Raw genomic sequence first — 20,572 nt, forward strand, 5'->3', positions numbered from 1 at the left:
TTCGTCAAAGATTTTCTTGAATTATAAATTTGAATCAAATCTTATTTTAGATTGTCTTCAAAAACACGAATCTTCTTTCATACTCTTGATTTGATTTTACCTAGAATGGATTCGAGTTGTTCTTGGATCTTCACAAGTTTTTGATTCAACTAAGTCTTCTTTTCATACTAAATTCTTTCAAATTCAGTCGTTGAAGTGAGATGCCTCATTTCATGAATAATGATAGTTAGAGGCAGAATTACATGACTTCAAATTAGTGGAATTGGGAAAATCACCTTGTTGAAACTTCATAGTTAGTGCAACATTAGAGGCTACATATCTGAGGCAACATTTATAGTGTGTTGCACCATTTTTGATCAGTATATTGTGAGCTTTGAATTTATGATTTGAACAATCTCTTCAGATTTAATTATACCTTGATATGAACTATTCAAAGCAATGTTGATTTTGTGCATATCAGAGGCGTGCAAGAGCTTTAGAGGCATGCTTTAGATTCAGTTTTCAGACAACTAGTATTCAGAGGCAGTCTTCGGACTCAGTTTTAGAGCCATTCTTCAGACGCAGTCTTTAGACCCAGTTATCATACCCAAACTTCAGACTTCAGACCTAGACATCAAAGACAATCTTCGTAACCTTCAGAGGCACGTTACTTTCAGAGGCATATGTTCAAAGACAAACGCGTATACTTTGTGTTCCTCTGATATCATCATTTGATCACTTTCTCTATGACTTTCCTCTAGTCGCTTCCTCTGGTACCTTCCTTTGATTTTCTTCTTCCAGTTTTTTGCATACTTAATGAAGCCATTACTCCAAATTTATTGTTTTCATAAAATACATTTGGTAACATCAAAACTATAAGTGGAAAACCAACTTGGTTCCAACATAGAGTCTGTCTCTATATGTTATATTTTTCAACAACAATAACATGTATCAATACACTTTATAAGAATTTGTTAAAGTGCTATACAATGGATCTATGTCGTAATATAACACGAGTGGTCTTTCAAAACCTTTAACTATAAGCAACCAAGTGACCTAAATAAATCAACCATTTCTTGAATTAAGGTGTCCATTTTATGTAGACATCCAAAAGATCAAAGTCGAACATATTGATGATCTTTATATGTAAGGTCTCTAATTTGTGAGCATAAACTCTATTGTTCTCTTTCACAATCCTTATGGTTTCCTTTGTCAACTTTCAAACATGAATTCTCAAGTATCTACCAAATGATCTTCTTATATAAGCTATTATCGGATGCGTATAAATAAGATCATTCATAAGACTCCCCAATACTATAATGCAAATATAAATACTTAAGTTTCTAAATATCTATATTTTCTATTAGGCAAAAATTAACACTAAAATAGTTCTGTTTTTTAGATTGAGATATCCCATAATATAATGTCTTTCACGTCAAATATATTTACAACTTTATTTATGTAGATTTTTTGTGATAACCCAATGATACCGTGAGACCAATTTTAAGTATTAGAATGCATAATATAAAAGAGACGTCCCCAAGATCTTTCATTTCTAATTTTTCGTTAGAGATATTTCGGTTTTGTGCAACAATCATATATCGCTATTAAATAAATATAGCAAATCCGATAAATTATACTAGAAATATAAACTTACTCTCATTGGCCTTATAATATCCACATTTTTTTGCAACGATCATCTCAAAATCAAATGAGATAATTACCTTATCAAACTCTAGGGTATCACTAATGAAACTTACTTTGTGTCTATTGACATAATGTTTCCTTTGATTGTATTGTGTTGTTTCTTAAATGTTGCCATTTAGAAACACTACATTGACATTTATCTTATGTAGCTCCAAAACTCATAATGAGCAGCAAGTGTCATAACTTTCCAAATAATGTATTTCAAGAATTCCAAAAAAAAATTCTATTTATAGTTAATCATTTTTGACACCTGATGCTCTAATTCTTGAGGGTGTTGAGTTTGATGAAGACAAAGAACAATAATATCCTTACGAGGACCAAATTGTGCTACATTATTAACAACTATATGAATTGGTTTCAAACCAATTTTTCCTCACTCAATTTTTTTCTTGTGATGGTATTTCTCTCCCAAACTCAATATCCTAAAAAAACTATGCATCTATTGTCTCAAAAAAAAATGTGAGGCCCATATTTATATTTCTCAAACATTATAGATTGTTGCATTTCAGGATTGAATTGACTTTAACCATATACGAATTTAAAATATAAAATGAATCAATTATTTAAAAATAAAACTCAAAAAAAAAAAATTTGATTTGTTAGTAAAGGACCTAAGACAAAATTTTATCAAAATAATGATTCAACAAAAATATCTTTTAAATATAAGTAAATAATGACAATTTAAAATAATCAAGGCTTTCATCTTTCGGATTTTTTCCTTTCTAAATTGACGTGTCTTTCAACATCAATAGGCATTTGTCAAATTATATAATATTTCTTTAATTTTCTTTATGTACTCTTATCTATGGAGGTATTTTCCAAATAAAACACTGTTTTGTTTTTTTGTTGCTTCACTATTTTCTTTCTTGTACACCTTATTAAATGATCTTATTAAATTTCATTCTAACTTTAACAATTACAAACTTAATTGTGCAGTTAGAATATCAAATACTAAAATTTTGATCAAGTAACCAAATAATCAAAATTGTAGCATATTTACAAAATTAAATATTTATACAATGTACTCCTTATATTTTCTTTGCCTAATAATTTTAATGAAATACTAACTCTCCCATGAGTACTTGTTTTTCACTTTATTTCTTTAAAAATACTTTAATTTAAGCAAAGAAAATACAACAAAAGTAAGTCATATTAATTAACACCTCTAGTATCTCTAAAAAATCATATTTTATGATTAAATGACCCTGTGTTTTGGAGAAAATATATTTTTTACGTTAATTCTCATGTTAGAAATATTAAATTTGTGAGTTGACAAGAGTTTTTCCGTCCTTAATCAATGTCTAGATCCAAGAACAATAATGATGATATTCTTAATCTTAAAAGCAATAACTTTTAAGAAATAAAAATTAATTCAAATTAACACATACATAAACTATGTTAGTTTAAAGAGAACAAAAGCAAACTTTGTTCATCAAAATACCTAATGCAACATTAATATAAAGTCTTTAGACAATAATATTAACTGTTAGTGATTTTTTGTTACAATGATCAAACACTAACAATCAACATTATTAAACAACAAATTTTTATAATCGTTACATGTTTATCATCATAGGTGTTGATTAAAGTCGGTTAAATAATTGAAAGATTTAACTACACAAATATCACTAGTATACACGTAAAAAAAATTGATTATAGACACCTGAAGATGTGCAGAACTTATGTTTATTTGTAAATTAAAAGATCCAAACAAGATATGAAACACATCATTAATTGCAAACAACATTCTCAATACAATGATCAAATATTGGTAATAAATACTATCAAATAATGGGTGTTTTTTGACGTCTTCATTATCCACATGAATTTTTTTTACAAATTACCACATATTTATCAGGTATAAAATTATTCAATCAAACCGTGTCTATCTTTTGGCTGACCATAACAACTCACATGAACAATTTTATAATACATGTTTTGCAATTTTCTTGAACTAAATCTACGCAACGGAGGTTGCTTTGTGTAACTTGATGTTTCAACCGACTTAACGAAAAATATTAGATAATTTAATAAATTGCAATTATATAACTATTCGGTCAAGTTATGTCTTCCTTTAACGACAACAACTTACATGGATAATTTTGTATCACAACTTCTATAGTTTTAATCAAATCTAGCAAAACTACTAGATAAAGTAAATGAGAAGAGTCTTAAATTTACAAGACGGTACTCACAAATATAGATTAAATCTCTTTACGATGATACTTGATAGTCGTAAGACTAATTGACATCGTTCAATGTGAGTACAAACTCACAAACAAATAAATTTAGCAAAAAATTAATTAAAAAAATATGATTAAAATAAATATTATTTGATAATACTTAAATAATAATATACTTAAATATTATAATCATGTTATATTAAATAATTAAATCTTTAAATGTCAAAAACTATATTTATACCTGAAAGATTCGCTATATATTGAATGATTTTTTAAATAAATAAATAAATAGTTCTAGAATCAGTATTTTTTTCAATTGAATAAATCTTTATATGCCTATAAATAAACAAATAATTCTAGAATCCATATTTCTCAAAATTTAAATAATCAAATATTAATTTTTCAAATCCTATTTAATGCACTACCATATAGATTCACAATATATTTTGAGATAAAGACAACAAATATTCCATAATAACATACGAAGACCAAATATATATGACAAATCTTTAAATGTCTTATTTCCCAAAATAAAATAAAACATTAGTTAACTACATAATTACTGTAAATCATTTTCAATTTCAAATAGAAATCATAGTATAGGATATGATAAAATTCTTTCAAATGTTTTAAACTTCAAAAGGAATCAAATCACTTAATATCCTTATTTTATGGCAACAAACTGTTTCTTAGACAAACTCCAAAATTTATGGAAAACTTATACGGGTTTAAGAAATTAAGGAAACAACCACAAGATTTAGAAATTAAATAAAACTTAAAGATTTGTCACAAAACAATTCAAATTTAAATTTAAATCCAAATCTTTACTTCGATGGCAACAAACTGATATATTTGATTGAAAAATCACCAAAAACTCAATCTATTTCATAACCATATCTCAATCCTTAATTTTCAAAAAATCATAAGAAAATTCAAGCACTGGATTAACGATTTCATAATCATTGAACGGCAATTAATAATGGCCACATTAAACCAAATCTTGACCAAATTGAATTTGGACTTAAAAGAAAATCAAAACAATGCAAACTTTCAATTAATGTCCCAATAGCTCACATAAAACATACACTTACGTTATATCCATCTTGAATAAAAATAAAAATATTGCAATCCCATTAAAAAAAAAACTATATAAATCTGGATGCAAATGTATTCATTTATTTTTCTTCAAAATTTTAGATACTAGATATATCGCATTTTCAACCATAAAATAAAATATGGCCACAACGATTGTCTAATAAAAAATACACAAATTATTATACAAATTTTAACATGTAATTCCATATTTATTATACAAATTATTTATTTATACTTTTTTTAAATAATCTTTTATCCAATTAAATTCAATTTGGATTCCAAAAAAATTAGCTTTGTGTACCAAACAACTTTTTTTCGGTATTCAGAAAATTTGAACATTGTATCGCAAATTTTTTTAAAAATTTTCTCATACAAAGTTTAAATTTTAAAAAAAAATATTATTTTGAATTTTTTTTTGAAATTCAAATTAAAATTTGAATAATTTTTTTTTTTAAAATCAAATGAAATGCATGAACTTTATTTCAAAATCCAAATCCTTTTGTGAAATGTGACAAAAAAAAAAAACTTTATATGATATAGGAGGCAATTAACAAAAATACTATTATGTCAAGAAACATGGATCGATTATCTGTATCCAACCAAAATCAATTCTTGATTAAAAGGAAATTGTTCAATTCGGTGAAACACATCATTAATGTCGACTGATAGAAGTTTCAAAAAGAAATTGTAAATCTTAATAGAATTCGGGAATTAGAGTTCTTAATTTCAAATGGATAACATCTTGGTACCAATTAACTATATAAATAAATATTAAAATAAAAATGTAATAAATCTTATTATTTAATTAAATAAATACTAAAATAAAAATTTAATAAATTTTATTATTTAATTTGATCACTAATTAATATTAATTCATAAATAACTAATATAATTAAATAAACACATCTGTCCACAAAATAATATTAAAATATAATAATTAAATAAAATATTCTAACAATTAAATGATACAAAACTATGAAAATTCAGGATGTAAACTTTTCTTTCAAATGTCAAACTAAGAAACAGTAAGGCCAAATAATGTTAATTCGTGTATACAAAGAGCACAACAATGTACAAAGAAAATATAAAATTGATGATTTAAAAGATTTCAAACAAAGAAAATGTTAAAATATAGAACGATAAAAAAAAATGAAAAAAATAAAAGATGGAATAGATTAAGAGATGATGAAAGGAAAAGACGATTGATGGACTAAGAGAAATTGATAAAATAAAAATAAAGTAAAGAGAGAATTTTCTATTTAATCCAAATCTAATTTTTTTAATCATACGATATATACATATATATGAGAAAGATAATCGATGACTAATTGCAAAGTACAAGTAAATGTCAGAATTATGTGACACTACTTATTACTAGCCCTAACTTTATTATATAGTTGTTACAAAACTCACAAGAAGTCCAAAGATTCATTTATGCAAGAAAATCAAATATTGCTGCAATATCCTCAATTCTTTTTATATTTATTTTATTTAGCTATTATTCTGATTAAGTCTACCATAAAAATAAAATATTACAAATTTGTATTTAATTTGCAATCTATTTTTTATCATGAAAAAAGCCGAACTTGATCAATATATAAGAAATATAACTTGTAGAAAATATTCTTATCTTTCCAACGTATCAAAGAACACTTCAATAAGACTTCTAAAACTTAAGATATTTATAAAACATATTTAAAAAGGTCATTTTAAAATAACTCAATCGAGTCATCATTTTGTCAAGGGTAGTTCTTTCGTTGGTATGTTTTCTTCCACATACTTAATGAACTCATGATTTCATCACAAGCATTAAACCCAAATTCATATGTCATCACCTAGTCTTAGCCCAACCTGAAATATGATTTTGCAAAGAAAATGACACATGGACGAGGAAAGGCTCTTGGATGTTGATGAGAAGGTGAAGAAATTGTTTTGAGGCTTTGTTTATTTAGGAGGTCAAATATCCCAGCTGGCTAGAAAACATCGTGCTAGTGAAAAGGTCAGATGGAAAATCGAGAATATATGTGGATTTCATATATCTTTTTCTTAATGAATCTTGTCCTAACGACCCTTACCCCGTGATGAGCATATGCATCTTGTCTAAAGACCCTTAACCCCTGATGAGCATAGATAACCTAATTGACTGTGTTTCTCGTTACAAGACATTGATTTTCATGGATGTCTAATCAAGATAGAACCAAATTAAGACTGGATTCTAAGAATGTAGGTAAAACTACATTCATAACAAGTATCTATAATTGTTGCTATGAGGTTTATGTCTTTTGGTTTAAAGAACACTAATACCACTAATGTTTATTGATCGGTGCACAAAGTGTTTGCTGGCCAAATTGAAAAGAATCTGGAAGTGTACATTCATGATATGGTGATCAATACCAAGCATGATGACCAACATCACAAAGACTTGTAGAGATCTAAGGCTTAACTCAAAAATACAAAATGTGTTTTGTTGAGGTCAAAATCTTTTTAATATGTGTTTTAATGACAACAAACTTTATGAAGTAAATGTTAAGTTTTCTGAATGATAGTCTACTAATAAGCTATGATGATCAACAAGAAGGTGTCACATAAAATTTCTTGAAATGAGCTATAAATAATTATGAGACTAGGTGTGTTTATATGAAAATCAGAGGATGAAGCATTTAGATCTAAGGATGAACATTCATTACAATCTTAAATCCGAGGATGGACATTCATCACATTCTAAACAAGCTACGCAAAAGCCTATAAGACTAAGATAAACACATGAGTTACATTTTCCAAGGCATTAGAAATAAGAAGGAACCTATTCACTCATAATATTTCAAGAGGATAATGAAAATTTATTCTGCAAATCATATTCTAGAAGGTTGCCTAACAAATATAAAAGGTGTGAACACTTTTACACCAAATTCCAACAGTCTTATATTTGGAAAAGAGACATGCAATCATCTCTCAAAGACTTGAACATATTAAAGGATAACTATCCATAAACATTCTCAAATTTAGTTACATTAAAGGATAAATGATAGTCTCAAGTTGAAGATAAACTCATTAGGATAAAGAATATCAAAGGATATTGAGAAGTTCAAATAATATCCTTAATAATGCATCAAATTAGAACAACAAAAAACACAAGTTTATGTTGCTTGATGTTATCACACCCTCGAGAAACATGTCAAAAAACTATATTTCTTGAAGACCTCTCTCTCTCTCTCTCTCTATATATATATATATATATATATGCATCATTATGCATTTGAAAAGCTTGTAGGATTGTACTCCACGATGATAAAATGATTATGTTTTTCTTTCATTTCATCAACTCCGAGTATTCTCTTCACGTGGATGATTGTGCATATCTAGAGGATGATCAAGAACAAATTTTAGAAAACATGTATAATGTTTTTTTTAATACTATTATGAGCAAGAATGAAATAAATAAAAATATATCTTATAATATCATAATTATTTTTCACAAATTTAAAATAATTTTTGTGAGTTAACTAAAACAAATTAAGAGTACAAATTCATGTTAGTCCTTGAGAAAAATAGCAATACCTAATTTGGTCATTGGGAAGAGTAAAAGCAACTATAGTCCATGATAAAGAACCGAGACAAATTAAACTCTACCTAAATCACCGTCATATAGCAAAATTGTCCCTAACAATCTACAATTTAAATATAGTCATTCAATGATTCAGATTATTCATTTAAATATAAAATATACTTGTCAATTTTCAAACATAAACTTACTTGATCATCAGAGTGTGTGCATTTAACTCAACCCTGTTGAGGAGAAACCACCAATCACCACTTTACCACCGTAGTATTCCTATCTCTCTAGTCGCAACTCTTGGTCCACTATGAAGACCAACTCTATGACATTTGGATTATCTTAAATGAAATCTTAAATTTGAGTCTTCATTGAAAAAAAAAATCAACGACCAAAAAATCATATTAAATGGATTTTTTTATGAAAGAAAATGGCTAAGCCTCCAACAAAGGAAACAAGGAAATAATACAAACTTCGTCTTCTTAGGAAAAACAACAACACTCCTATAAATTAACAAAGCGAGATAAACAAAATCAGAAGTAATATAATTTTTTTTAATCAATATTATATTAGACCCAAAAAGACCAAATTTATGAAATGTGTCAACCACCTAGTTGACTTCACATAGATATGATAAATTGAGTAGCAATAGATAACACCCCGATTTTTAACAGCGTGAGTGTATTTTTTTTAAACAAATTAATAAAATATTACGTCGTAACACAAACGACAAGAGTTATAAATAATTACATCATATATACAAACAAGCTAAAATAGTTTTTGTGCCAATAGTCTACAATATACAAATAGAAAATACACCGGGGCAATGAGACTTATTAACTATCGCTCATACCCCTGGGGTATTCTCGGCAGACACTTGCATAAAAGTACTGCTCCAAGAATACTATCCCCCATGGTCACGTCAAAAAATGGAACCCAAGCAGATAGTCGATCCTCTCGTGAGTGAGCTCCACGAGATATACTGTTCCAGCTCTCCTACTTGTTCTCACTACCCTCCACGTATAAGTAGCCCTGCTTGAGATTGAGTCGTATACCCAAGCAGTTGGCGAATGTCGGTAAGGGAAGTCTAACGACGTTTCTGTCGTCAAGGTAACAGTCAGTGGAACGAACTCGGGTATCATCTGAGGGCAAAACACAATTTCCATAATAATGTAAATAGTCAACAACTGAAATTAACAAATAACCTTTAACACTTATGTCATAAAGGCAAGCAATAACACTTAGCAATTACGACATGATAACAAACAATAACATAATATGTATATACAATTATCATATTATAACAAACATGACTCGCGTGCCAAGCACCCTAATGCGATGCTTATACGACAATGCACATGATTCTGGAATTTCCAAATCCTCCTCAAAGAGCGTAAATCATAAATGTATCGTCTCTCACAAACCAATACTAATTACCAAGGTGCCACCTATCACATATCAACACGATTTACTAGAATGTAGTCTATCATAGATCTACACGACAAATAAATCTTCGTAAGGATAAGATGGACCAATCAACTAATGGAACCATCCAGTAGCTCATCACGGTCACCACTAACACCGCGGCCCATCACGGTCACCACTAACACTGTGGTCCATCACGGTCACCACTAATTATAAAATGCATGGACATACTTTGACTCTTTCACAACAATCATTATGTAAATGTAGCTATTAAAAGACTCTCCTTTTAATACTCATTACACACTAACTACCTTAACTACCTTACAAATCTTTTTTTACTCCTAACCACCTTAGAGTATATTCCACTAATAGAGTTTACAACGAGTAAAGACTAATAGTATTACTATCCGCAACACACTTTAGACTTATAAAATCATATTTTTAAAAATTAACATCCATTAATTTTTCAGTTAATTCACTAACAATTATTCGAAACATTTTAAATTATTTTTCTCAAAAATTTTCACACAGACACAAATTTTTCTCAAATTTATCATAACTCATTTTTTTTTTGAAACGGCTAAGGTTTCAAAATCAATAATTAAATCACAAAATTTAAAAACCTCATAGTTCCAAAATCAATTTTAAGAACAACAAACTCACAAATTTTTTTCCAAAATATTAACTTCGGTTCAGCTACTACCATTGAAAGTATCAGGTTATCAACATTGATTTTGCATTCCTAATATAGTTCACAGCAAAGGAAAATTGGTTTTACTACTTTCAATACTTGATTCCATTCAATGTCATAAAAATTAACTTTCATTTTAACTTGAAAATTTGTCACTAACTATATATCAAATTCACTTCCAACCTAAAACATTTAAACATAAATTCACATTAGAGTAAACTTAATTTTATGCGATTAATTAAAAAAAATGTACAGTGACCAAATCAGTTACCAAACACACCATCCTCTGAATTACAAGGGATATAATAACAAATTAGAAATGACATACACTAAGAAAATTATTTTTCTTTATTCACCAACAACAACCTTAATATTTCAGAGTTCTATCCACCACTAACTCTGTTTCAACAGTCTCGATTCATTTTTGAGACTCAAGGAACTAGCTACATAAACATAATGATTCACAACAATTTGTTCACCACTAAAATTTATCCAACTACAATAAAATTCAAAAAATTAAATCATTTTCACACCCCAAACTTTTAAAATCACATGATCTACGTTATTTAGTTAAAACTAAATAAAACGAATATTTTCCAAATCAAACATACACACATTCGACTATTAAAGCACAACAAATTTGAGTTAATAAAGTATTCTAACCTAGTTCAAGAGTAATTAAAAGAGTAACATTTTTAACTCTAAAATTTTTAATTTCAATCTAACTTTTTGCTCAAGCTATTTAACTTAGTTAAAATTTGAACTTTTTCACAACTTTAACAACTCTAATTTTTTTTTTTAAATTTCAATTTCAGTTCAAACTCATTTATTTGAAAACAACTCATTACGTAATTCAAATACATCAAAAAAACAATTTTTTTTTCTAATCATTACTAACAACATCTATAACAAAAACAATACAACAACAACATAACAACAAATGGTTGGTTAAAAATTCCAAAATTTCACTCATCCCCCCACACACATAAAAAATTTGAATTTAGAAAAGAAAAAAAAAAAAAGAGGAAGTAAGTGTTTCGCCTCAAATAATTTAATAAAAATATTTACTCTCATCACGACTTAATTGATAGATAAATTTTTTCAACAACATGTGACATTTTAAAATTTTTGTTCGATATTAAATTTTTCGTAACTTAGTTAAATTATACTCTAATAAATAATTTTAATTGGGTCTCCACAAAAAAGTAAATAAATATTATATATATATATATATTACTAACTCTAACAAAATATATTTTTAGTACTTAATTCACAAAATAAAAACTGAGTTAAAAGCCTAAGCAATTCAACAGACAAAAAATATATTAAAATTGTATAAATTAGAGCTTAAAAGTTCAGGGTCTTACACAATCCAATTGTCTCTGAATATCCAAGATATGATGAATTAAAAAGAAGCAATAGTGTGTAACACTACACCCACCACCCCAATCTTGCAACTATATTCAAATCATATTATACTATATGTCAATATTTCTACATATTTACGATCAAAGTCCAATTTTAGTTCCTTAAACTTACAAAGCAAGAGAAACAAAACCCGAAGTAATATAAATTTTTTTTAATCAATATTAGCCCTAAAAAGACAAAATTTATCAAATGTGTCAACCACCTAGTTGACTTAACGATAAACATAAAAAATTGAGTGACAATCCAATTGTCTCTGAATATCCAAGATATGATGACTTAAGAAGAAGCAAGAGTGTGTAACACTACACCCACCCACACCAATCTCGCAACTATATCCGAATCATACTATACTATATGTCAATATTTCTACATATTTACTATAAAAGTTCAATTTTCGTCATTTAAAGATAGCATACAACTCCACCATTGTAATAAAAGAAGCAAAACCTAACACAAAATTCTTAGGATGATCGCAAACCACTTCCCCACAAGAAGCAACATTCATCTTGATTTTAACACCAATAGACGATGGTTCAAAATAACGCTAAAAAAATAAACATTGAATAATAAAATTTTGATAATTAATTTTCACGATAGATCGTTAATATACACCGTTTCAAAGTGACGCTTAAGACATCGTATTATTTATATATATATAACTTCATTAATGACTCGTTTAATATAATCGTTGATTTGATTCCCCAATAATATTATCATCAAGTTAAAATGGAGGATATTGATGATAAATTCTTTTCACTAAGCACTTCTTAAATCAAAACACACTTCTTTAATGCATTTTACATCTCTCTATCCTTCCTCTAGATCTCTTATTTCTCACATGTTGTCTTCCTTAACACAAGTAAAATCATTATTTTTCACCTCAAAATAAAAATGATTTGACAATTTTCTCCATACATCTTGAACAATTTAACTTTAAATAATGATTATTGTAACTTTAAATATCTTAAAAAAGAATGTTTTGATTTTACATTTTTATTTAGTTAGTTAATTTATTTTCATTCAATATTATAAAATGTTTCTTAAAAGATTGAAGAGATTATTTAAAATTCTATAAGTCTATGAAGTCTCTTTAAATCCTATTAATTCTCGTTATATAAATTTATTAAGATCTAAACTTCATAGTTTTAATAATAGAAGTCTTTCATAAAATTTTACAATTCACATATTATCTATAATAACTGTATAATTTTTTTTACGTAAAAAAATCTTTTAAAATTTAAATTCAATACACCGCTTTAAATTATCTTTTACATATATTGATTGATAAATATTGTCAAAAAGTAGATGTTTATAAATATTCGACTAATTATTTTACGTTATAAAAAAACCAATTAATCTTTGTTTTTAATCGTTTATATCGGGAATATCTTTAGTACAAGATTTGCATCCTATCCACCATAACAACATATATCTATGCCGAGATTTCGAATGTTTAATATTTTAAAATTCAATTTCTAAAATATATTATTATTGTTCTTGATTAAAAAACATATGATTTTAAAAATCGTATTATCACAACAAAAATAAAAATCAGCTAATAATTTTTACCATACTCTATCGGTATAAATATTTTTACACCAATAACGAATACAGTTCATTGATTGAAAAATTATTTAATAATAAAATCAACCTTTATTACTCATTAATTTTAGATTGTATATTCTTTTTCCTTTATTTATATTTTTGAACAACACAAATTATGGTAGATTCTAATCTAATATATTTGTATATTACTATTATTATAAGATTTCGGAAAAAGCTTGTGGGAGCTGTGGCCAAGTACCAATAATGAGAGCTCGGACATTGCATAAAAGAATACGTTGTAAAAAGACTTAAAAGAAGTTCGATTTAATTCTAATATTTGATTTGATGGAAAAAGATAAAATTTTCTTTAAATAAATTTATTTATAAATGCTTAATATACTATAAAACTATTTTACTTTAAATAAAAGAACTATTATCTCATCTTAAATTTATGTAAGAAAAAGATTAAAAAAATTTAGAAAAACCACTTGTTTTTTTCTTTAGTCAATACTTTCTTCATCTCATCTCATGATATGTGATCTCCATTTAAAATATTTCTCGCTTTAAAATTATTTATCACTTTAGTATACCAAATAATCATGATTAACTTTTTTTAATCATATCTTGAAATTATTAAAAAGTTCATCTAACTATTCAAACACTATCATTTTTAAATACTCTAATTAACATGAATATTTTAGTCTTCACACATTCTTAAGAGTATTCATATTACTTTTACTCTAAAAATCAACACAGTAAATCATATTTTTAATAAATATTTTTTATTAAAAAATATTTTATTTATCTCGCGATAATTTCTATATTCAATTATCTTACATAAATTAAAAAAATATAATAATTTTATTCAATTATTTTTATTAAATATTAATATATTACTATTATTATATTAAATATCGATGTATTTTAGTAAAATATGAAAATTATTCACATAATTTGATTTTTTAAAATTGAAAAAATCTCTACGTTACAATTAAGTGGATACATTAAAGATTGCGTAATATTAATTAGAGAGTATAATAATTAGATAGTGTAATTTATATTTTTACAAATTTAATTATATATTATATAATGAAGTAATCGTAGCTTATTTTTTATTATTTGGAGGGGCAATGAATGGAACGAATTTGGAAAAGAAGAAAAAAAGAGTAGATGGAGAATGCCACGTAGAACATAAGAGTCTATAAATATGGGCCCCACATAACCATAACCATAACCTACCCTAGTTTTTTTGTCAACAACATCAAAGACCAATATAAAAATAAAATAAAATAAAATAACAAATATATATAAACAAACCTTCTAGCATCCCTCTCTTTGTTAATTTTAACACATTTCATTCATTCTCTTCAAAACATAACACAAACTTTTCTTCTCTCTCTCTCTCTCTCTCTCTCTCTGTTAGAGCTGATGTGTGACGTCGACAACGATAACTGGGTCGAAACGGCCATGGCAGACAACGCCATAGTCGCTAGTTTTCTCCTTACACTCAACAAACCCTATTCTTCTTCTTCTTATTCTTCTCTTTGTTCTTCTTCTCTTTCTCCACCTTTTAACCTTCACTGGACCGTTCGTCAACGCCGTACAAAGTGGCACACTTCCGCCGCTAACAATAAAAAAACCGAACCGACAAGAGCAAGTCCCACGACTCCTCTCTCTTGGAGCGCCGCCACAACCGCTAGTGGCGCCACCGCAACAACCGCCGCCGACGGTCACGAAGAGTCCAGTCGTTTCACCAAACCCGTTCATACTTCAAGATCTAAGGTTCGATTTCAATTCCAATCACAATTTCAATTGTTTTTTTTTTGAAATTTTTAATTCCGGTTTAATTTTTAATTTTATGATTCTTTTTATATTCTTCTGATTACCAGCGTGTGTGACGCATTATTATTATATAGTGTTGTCACGCATTTTTTTTTTGGACTCAAATGAACAAACCAGTTAAGAAACTTTTTTTCTTGTTGTGGTTTCTTTCTTCTATGATTATCACAGTTTTTGAGTTTTCCTTTCTAATTATTTGACGAAAATACCATTCGATAATTGTTTTTTTAACGATTTTACCACGGGGGTAATTTCGTCATTCTAACAGTCAGATCGGTGATGTCCGTGTTTCCGATCATCAAAGCCGCCGTGGACGCGTTCTTTTCGTTTCCTTTGGATTTACAACTTCTGACTCTTGTCGCGTTTTTCCCTCTCCGCAGTAGTCGGAAATTACTGAAAAATCCTTCTTCCAAGGGGTTTTTCGTCATTCTGTAATTTTTTTAATGTTTTTGACAATTTTTTTAAGTTATAAAGCTTTGACTGTCGATAAGATAAAAACGGGAAAATATCAATAATTTATATTTTTCCTCTTCTTTATTTGGGAATTATATTTGGTAATAATAATTAATCGGATAAAATGGAGTTATAGTTTGATTTGAAGAATAATTTTTTAATTTGAAAAATAAAATCAATTAAATAGAAATAAAATGTTTTAAAATCAATTAAATAGAAATAAAATAACTATAATAACTATGAATATTGTTAGATGCATCTGTCTTAACTGATGCGTTCCACTTTCACACTTGCTTAAGCGGCGAATGACTGTGGAGGGCAGTTTCGTAATATCATACGGGTCCACATACAAGTAGTGGTTGTGTACTTTTTGGGTGCTTGCGTAATTAGTTTGCGGAATATAATCCTCTGTGATCTCGCTCAATGTACTTCTCCGTGCGGACGCGTTCTCGTTCATTTTAGTTTTTGTTTTCATTCATTCTCTGACAAATTAACGAAATTAACAATTTTAATTAATCAGTTAATTTAATCCACAATTTTAATCATTGTTTGTAGGATTCGGATAAAGAAATTTGTTTTTGTAAGAAGAAATAAATATTAACGAAACTTGTTGCTGAGTCTTGGTGACAGCTTGATAACAACGTTTAATTCGGATTTTCAGTTGGAATTTTTATTCCAAAGGATAAAATGGTCTTTTTATGATTGATTGGGGTCCAGAGTGTGAGAATCAATGGTCAATTTTTTCTGTACAATAATAACTCCCCTAAATGATAATAACTCCCTTAAACTAGCTATTTAATGAAGAAGTATTACAGATAATATTTTTTAATTATTTTATTTTTTAATTTAGATGTCTAAAATTTATTTAGTTTATTGAAAAGTCAATTATTTTTTTCGTGTTGAAGCAATCATTCAACCAAACCACCTAGAAAGGAAAATAAAGTTGAAAGTGAGGAAAAAAGTGTTTTATAGATGGAGACTATTTGGTAGTGTCCCTGATTGGGGAAAATGTTTTTTTTATTTATTTATTATTATCAGATTGATGGCAGAAACTTAAGTTAGTCCAGTATTTATCATTGTTTTTAAGTCTTAAGATAATATATTTGATTTTATTTTTTATTTTTTACTTTTTAGAGTATATTTGTTTTTTATTATTAGATAATATATGTATCTTTCAAATGCATTTATTTATCATTTTATATTTGGCATTTTTATTAATGAAATAATTTTCATCTCTGATAAATTAGTTTATGTTATTGTAAAAATCAGCATTTTTTTAACTATTATTTATTAATATAAAGAAAAATGGATCAAAGGTTTTATAATAATAATAATAATAATTATTATTATTATATTCTAATTACCACTATTTTTTATATAGTCTTTTTCTTTTCTTCAATTTTTGTAACTAACATGATAGAGTGAGTAAACGGTAGTTAGTAAATTATGGAGTATTAGTTTTTTTTTTCATTAGGCACAATGTGAAAATCAGTTGAATTATGACTGGGACATTCATAGGAGTGTGTGCCAGAAGAATAGGTGATGTATTTATTTTGGAAATCATGGCATCTTATAATGTTAGTGGGATTTACGTGATATATAAATTACGGAATATAACAGAGTGGGGTCAATATGTAACATTGTCATAGAATATGGTACATTGAGTACCGTGCTCTAAAGACAGATACAATTGGGTGGGGTAGTAGTACTAGTTTTCTCTTACATTCTTATTTATTTTTACATTTATAATTGATTGTTGAGTACCATTATTTACTTTCAATCCTCGTTCCTTCGGATGAAACTCTGAAATTGAGTTACATTCTACCTTGTTTTTTTAGTTTAAGTCCTTTTCTTTTTCATGAGAGAATGATAAACAATTATGATTTGGAATCAATAGTTCTTATAATTAAGATTCTTTTAACAAAATATTACTATCATCATGTTCTTATGGTCCATTTGTTTTTTAAGAGTTTAATATGCTCTGCTATGTTTGCTAATTTTTGTTATCTTGCAGGTTGATGATCAAAGTGAAGCCACTGCCAACAAAAAGTCAAGAAAGAAAAGGGTAACTACAAACTTTACTTTGGATGGTCTATCTATTTGCACAGCTTTTGTTCTAGTTGTTTCATACTTTCATGGCATTGTAACAAAGAAAATAATTTCATCATCTTCATAGGTCAAAATTGAAACATGAGATTGTGTCTTGTCTTCATATGCTTAATATCTTAATGCTTTTAAATGCAGTCTCTACCTGAACTTCTTGAGGAGGAGAAATTACTGCTGACAGAAAAGGGAGATTTGAAAGATGTATGTATGACTTGTACTAGTTTCCTTCTGTTTGAGACGTGTATATAGACTACATTATATATCTTACTTTTTTGTCTTGAATATTGTAACAGAAATTGGCATCTATGCATCTCACTGTTGAGCAACAAAGAGCCAAAAATGAAAGCTTAAAGAAAATGAAGGTGATATTCTTGTTCTTCTAGTACAAACTGTCTTTAAGACTTTTTTGTTTTCTTAGTTAACACATTCAAAATTTAAGTAGTGCTCTCTGTTACATACCAAAGTTGTCTATGATGTGCCAGCTCAGTGGAAAAGTTTGACTTTGTAACCTCAAGAGATAGAGTTCAAATTCCACCTGAGACAGTTGTAAAATGGCCATTAATATCACCATTAATAGTAATAATTTCTCCTGTTACATAGCAAAGTTTGAAATCACTCTTTACAACTTGAATTAAAATGTATTAGTTAGTGTATCTAATTAGTTTTTGATTTCTTGTAGCAGCTTGATTTGGTGTCACAAAAAACCGCAAAAACATCCAGAACCTCTCTGGCGTCTGAAAAAGCCATCCTCAACACACCGCAACATCTGGACACAGACTGTAGTTCATCTAAATTAGTCCAGCCTCAAACAGTCCATGAGAAGGAGTCACTTTTCATTACAGCGAATGCTTCATCGTCGTTGCAAGGAGAGAGTAGTAACCAAAAACCATCATTCTTGCTGCCCGATCTAAATCTACCTGTAGAGGAGGAATTCAACTCCGACATGGTTCCTGAGATAAGTTAATTGAGTCTGCGTACTTATATGTTAGATCGTGATCGTCGCGCGCAATACACCGAATAAGATCTAAACACATTCGGTACTAACCTTAGTTTATGCTAATGTAATTGTTGGTGGTAAGCCATTTGCTTCCCTTACATAGTCAAAATCACTGAAATTTATTTTTTTAATTCATGGTGGTACTGCTGAGGGTAGTGTTAGTGTAGTCACTAGCCACTAGGGATTTTTACATCAGCCATAGTTTCATTATTTTTTTTTTCTTTTCCTTTCATGATATCTACATTGTCCAAGATTCTTTGGGGGAAACCCTTCAATATTTTTCCTCCTTTACTACAGAAAATATTTACATATAAATGTAATTACATGGTCTACAATTAAGATATTTCAAGAATTTTTGTTCTTTTAGCAGGTTGTGTGCATCTAATTTGACCTTTATGATTTGTTTCTTCTCCATTTTTTTATGATTACACGAAAGGGAATAGTTGCTTCTTGATCTTTGTGCTAATCCTCTATAGCTACTATGGTGCAACAATGGTGAAAAATTAGATAAAGAGATAAAAATATTCCATCTAAATCTAATGGTCTTTACAATTGTTGCCGGACCATGCAGCGGCTTAAGTCGCATGTAAATCGGTTTAATCTCTTTTTTAACTTTGCAGTGGACCACAAATTATTGTGTTATCATGCTTTTGGTTGGGGATACACCCAATTTATTCTACAGTTATGAACGAAAAAGAAACATGTGATGGATCATATAAAAGGAAAAATGGGAAAGGAACATAGAGGTGTGAAATGAGCAAAGAAAAAAGTGTAGAATAATCACAACTTTCCGTGAAATGGTAATGTCTAAGGAGATTGCTTATTGCTGAGTGGTGTTTTTGTACTAGAGATTGCTGAATGTTGTTGGGGGCATAACAGAAAAACCGCAAAGGAGACTAAAAATATATACATTACAAGGAATAGTTTATACTTTTTGTGTGGAAATAACTTAATTAGGTTTTCGTATAAATAAATGAATGGTTGATATTACATTTTCGTATAAATACATCAATAGTTGATATTACATATACGTAAAATTGGACTATTGATATTATATAAAAAATGTGTAACTAATTATGGATAGTTATGTTATTAATTTTTTATTTAGTTATGTTATTAACTTCTATTTTAGACGAGTTAAATTTAGTATAGTAGTTAAATTTTATCTGGACTATACAAAAACTGTAATTTGTCTTAATGTGTATTTTTGAAGTGCTTTTAAGTGGGTAAAGTTGGGCCAGCTTAGCGTGTTGTTAAAGAAATGAGTGTGAGTGGATCATTGGAGCATAACTGTTGAAAAAGATGGAAATGAGTAACTTTCATACCTAGTGTTGTCATCGAGACAAGAAGTTTTGATTTTTCTTTTCAAAAGATTACGACAATAAGTTATTCTAATGGTTTGTTATCTAACAATAATTTTATAAAGTTATTCTGATACTATTTTTAAAATCAAACACCGAATAAAACTTCTTGTTGTTTTTGCTTTCAATTTATTTATGATAGTATTGAATAAATCTAGCACATATATATTGTAAAATTGCACCAGCAAGATATATTGTCTAAACACTTTA

The 20,572-nt window shown here is 27.9% G+C and overlaps 1 protein-coding gene across 2 annotated transcripts; it reads left to right on the top strand.

Annotated features, from left to right (window-relative positions):
* Positions 1-14,937: 14,937 nt before the first annotated feature.
* LOC101488406 (uncharacterized) lies at positions 14,938-19,367 on the top strand. 2 transcript variants are annotated; one of them, XM_012711844.2, is made up of 5 exons: positions 14,938-15,388; positions 17,913-17,963; positions 18,143-18,205; positions 18,298-18,366; positions 18,684-19,367. In XM_012711844.2, the coding sequence occupies exons 1-5, from the start codon at positions 15,035-15,037 to the stop codon at positions 18,966-18,968; spliced, it is 822 nt and encodes a 273-aa protein (XP_012567298.1). In that variant the 5' UTR covers positions 14,938-15,034; the 3' UTR covers positions 18,969-19,367. The 2 variants fall into 2 exon arrangements, with proteins under 2 accessions (XP_012567298.1, XP_004515540.1); XM_004515483.3 differs by having other exon boundaries at positions 14,939-15,388; positions 18,687-19,367.
* Positions 19,368-20,572: the final 1,205 nt, after the last annotated feature.

Source organism: Cicer arietinum, chromosome 6 (assembly GCF_000331145.2).
Source record: "Cicer arietinum cultivar CDC Frontier isolate Library 1 chromosome 6, Cicar.CDCFrontier_v2.0, whole genome shotgun sequence".
NCBI lineage: Eukaryota > Viridiplantae > Streptophyta > Magnoliopsida > Fabales > Fabaceae > Cicer > Cicer arietinum.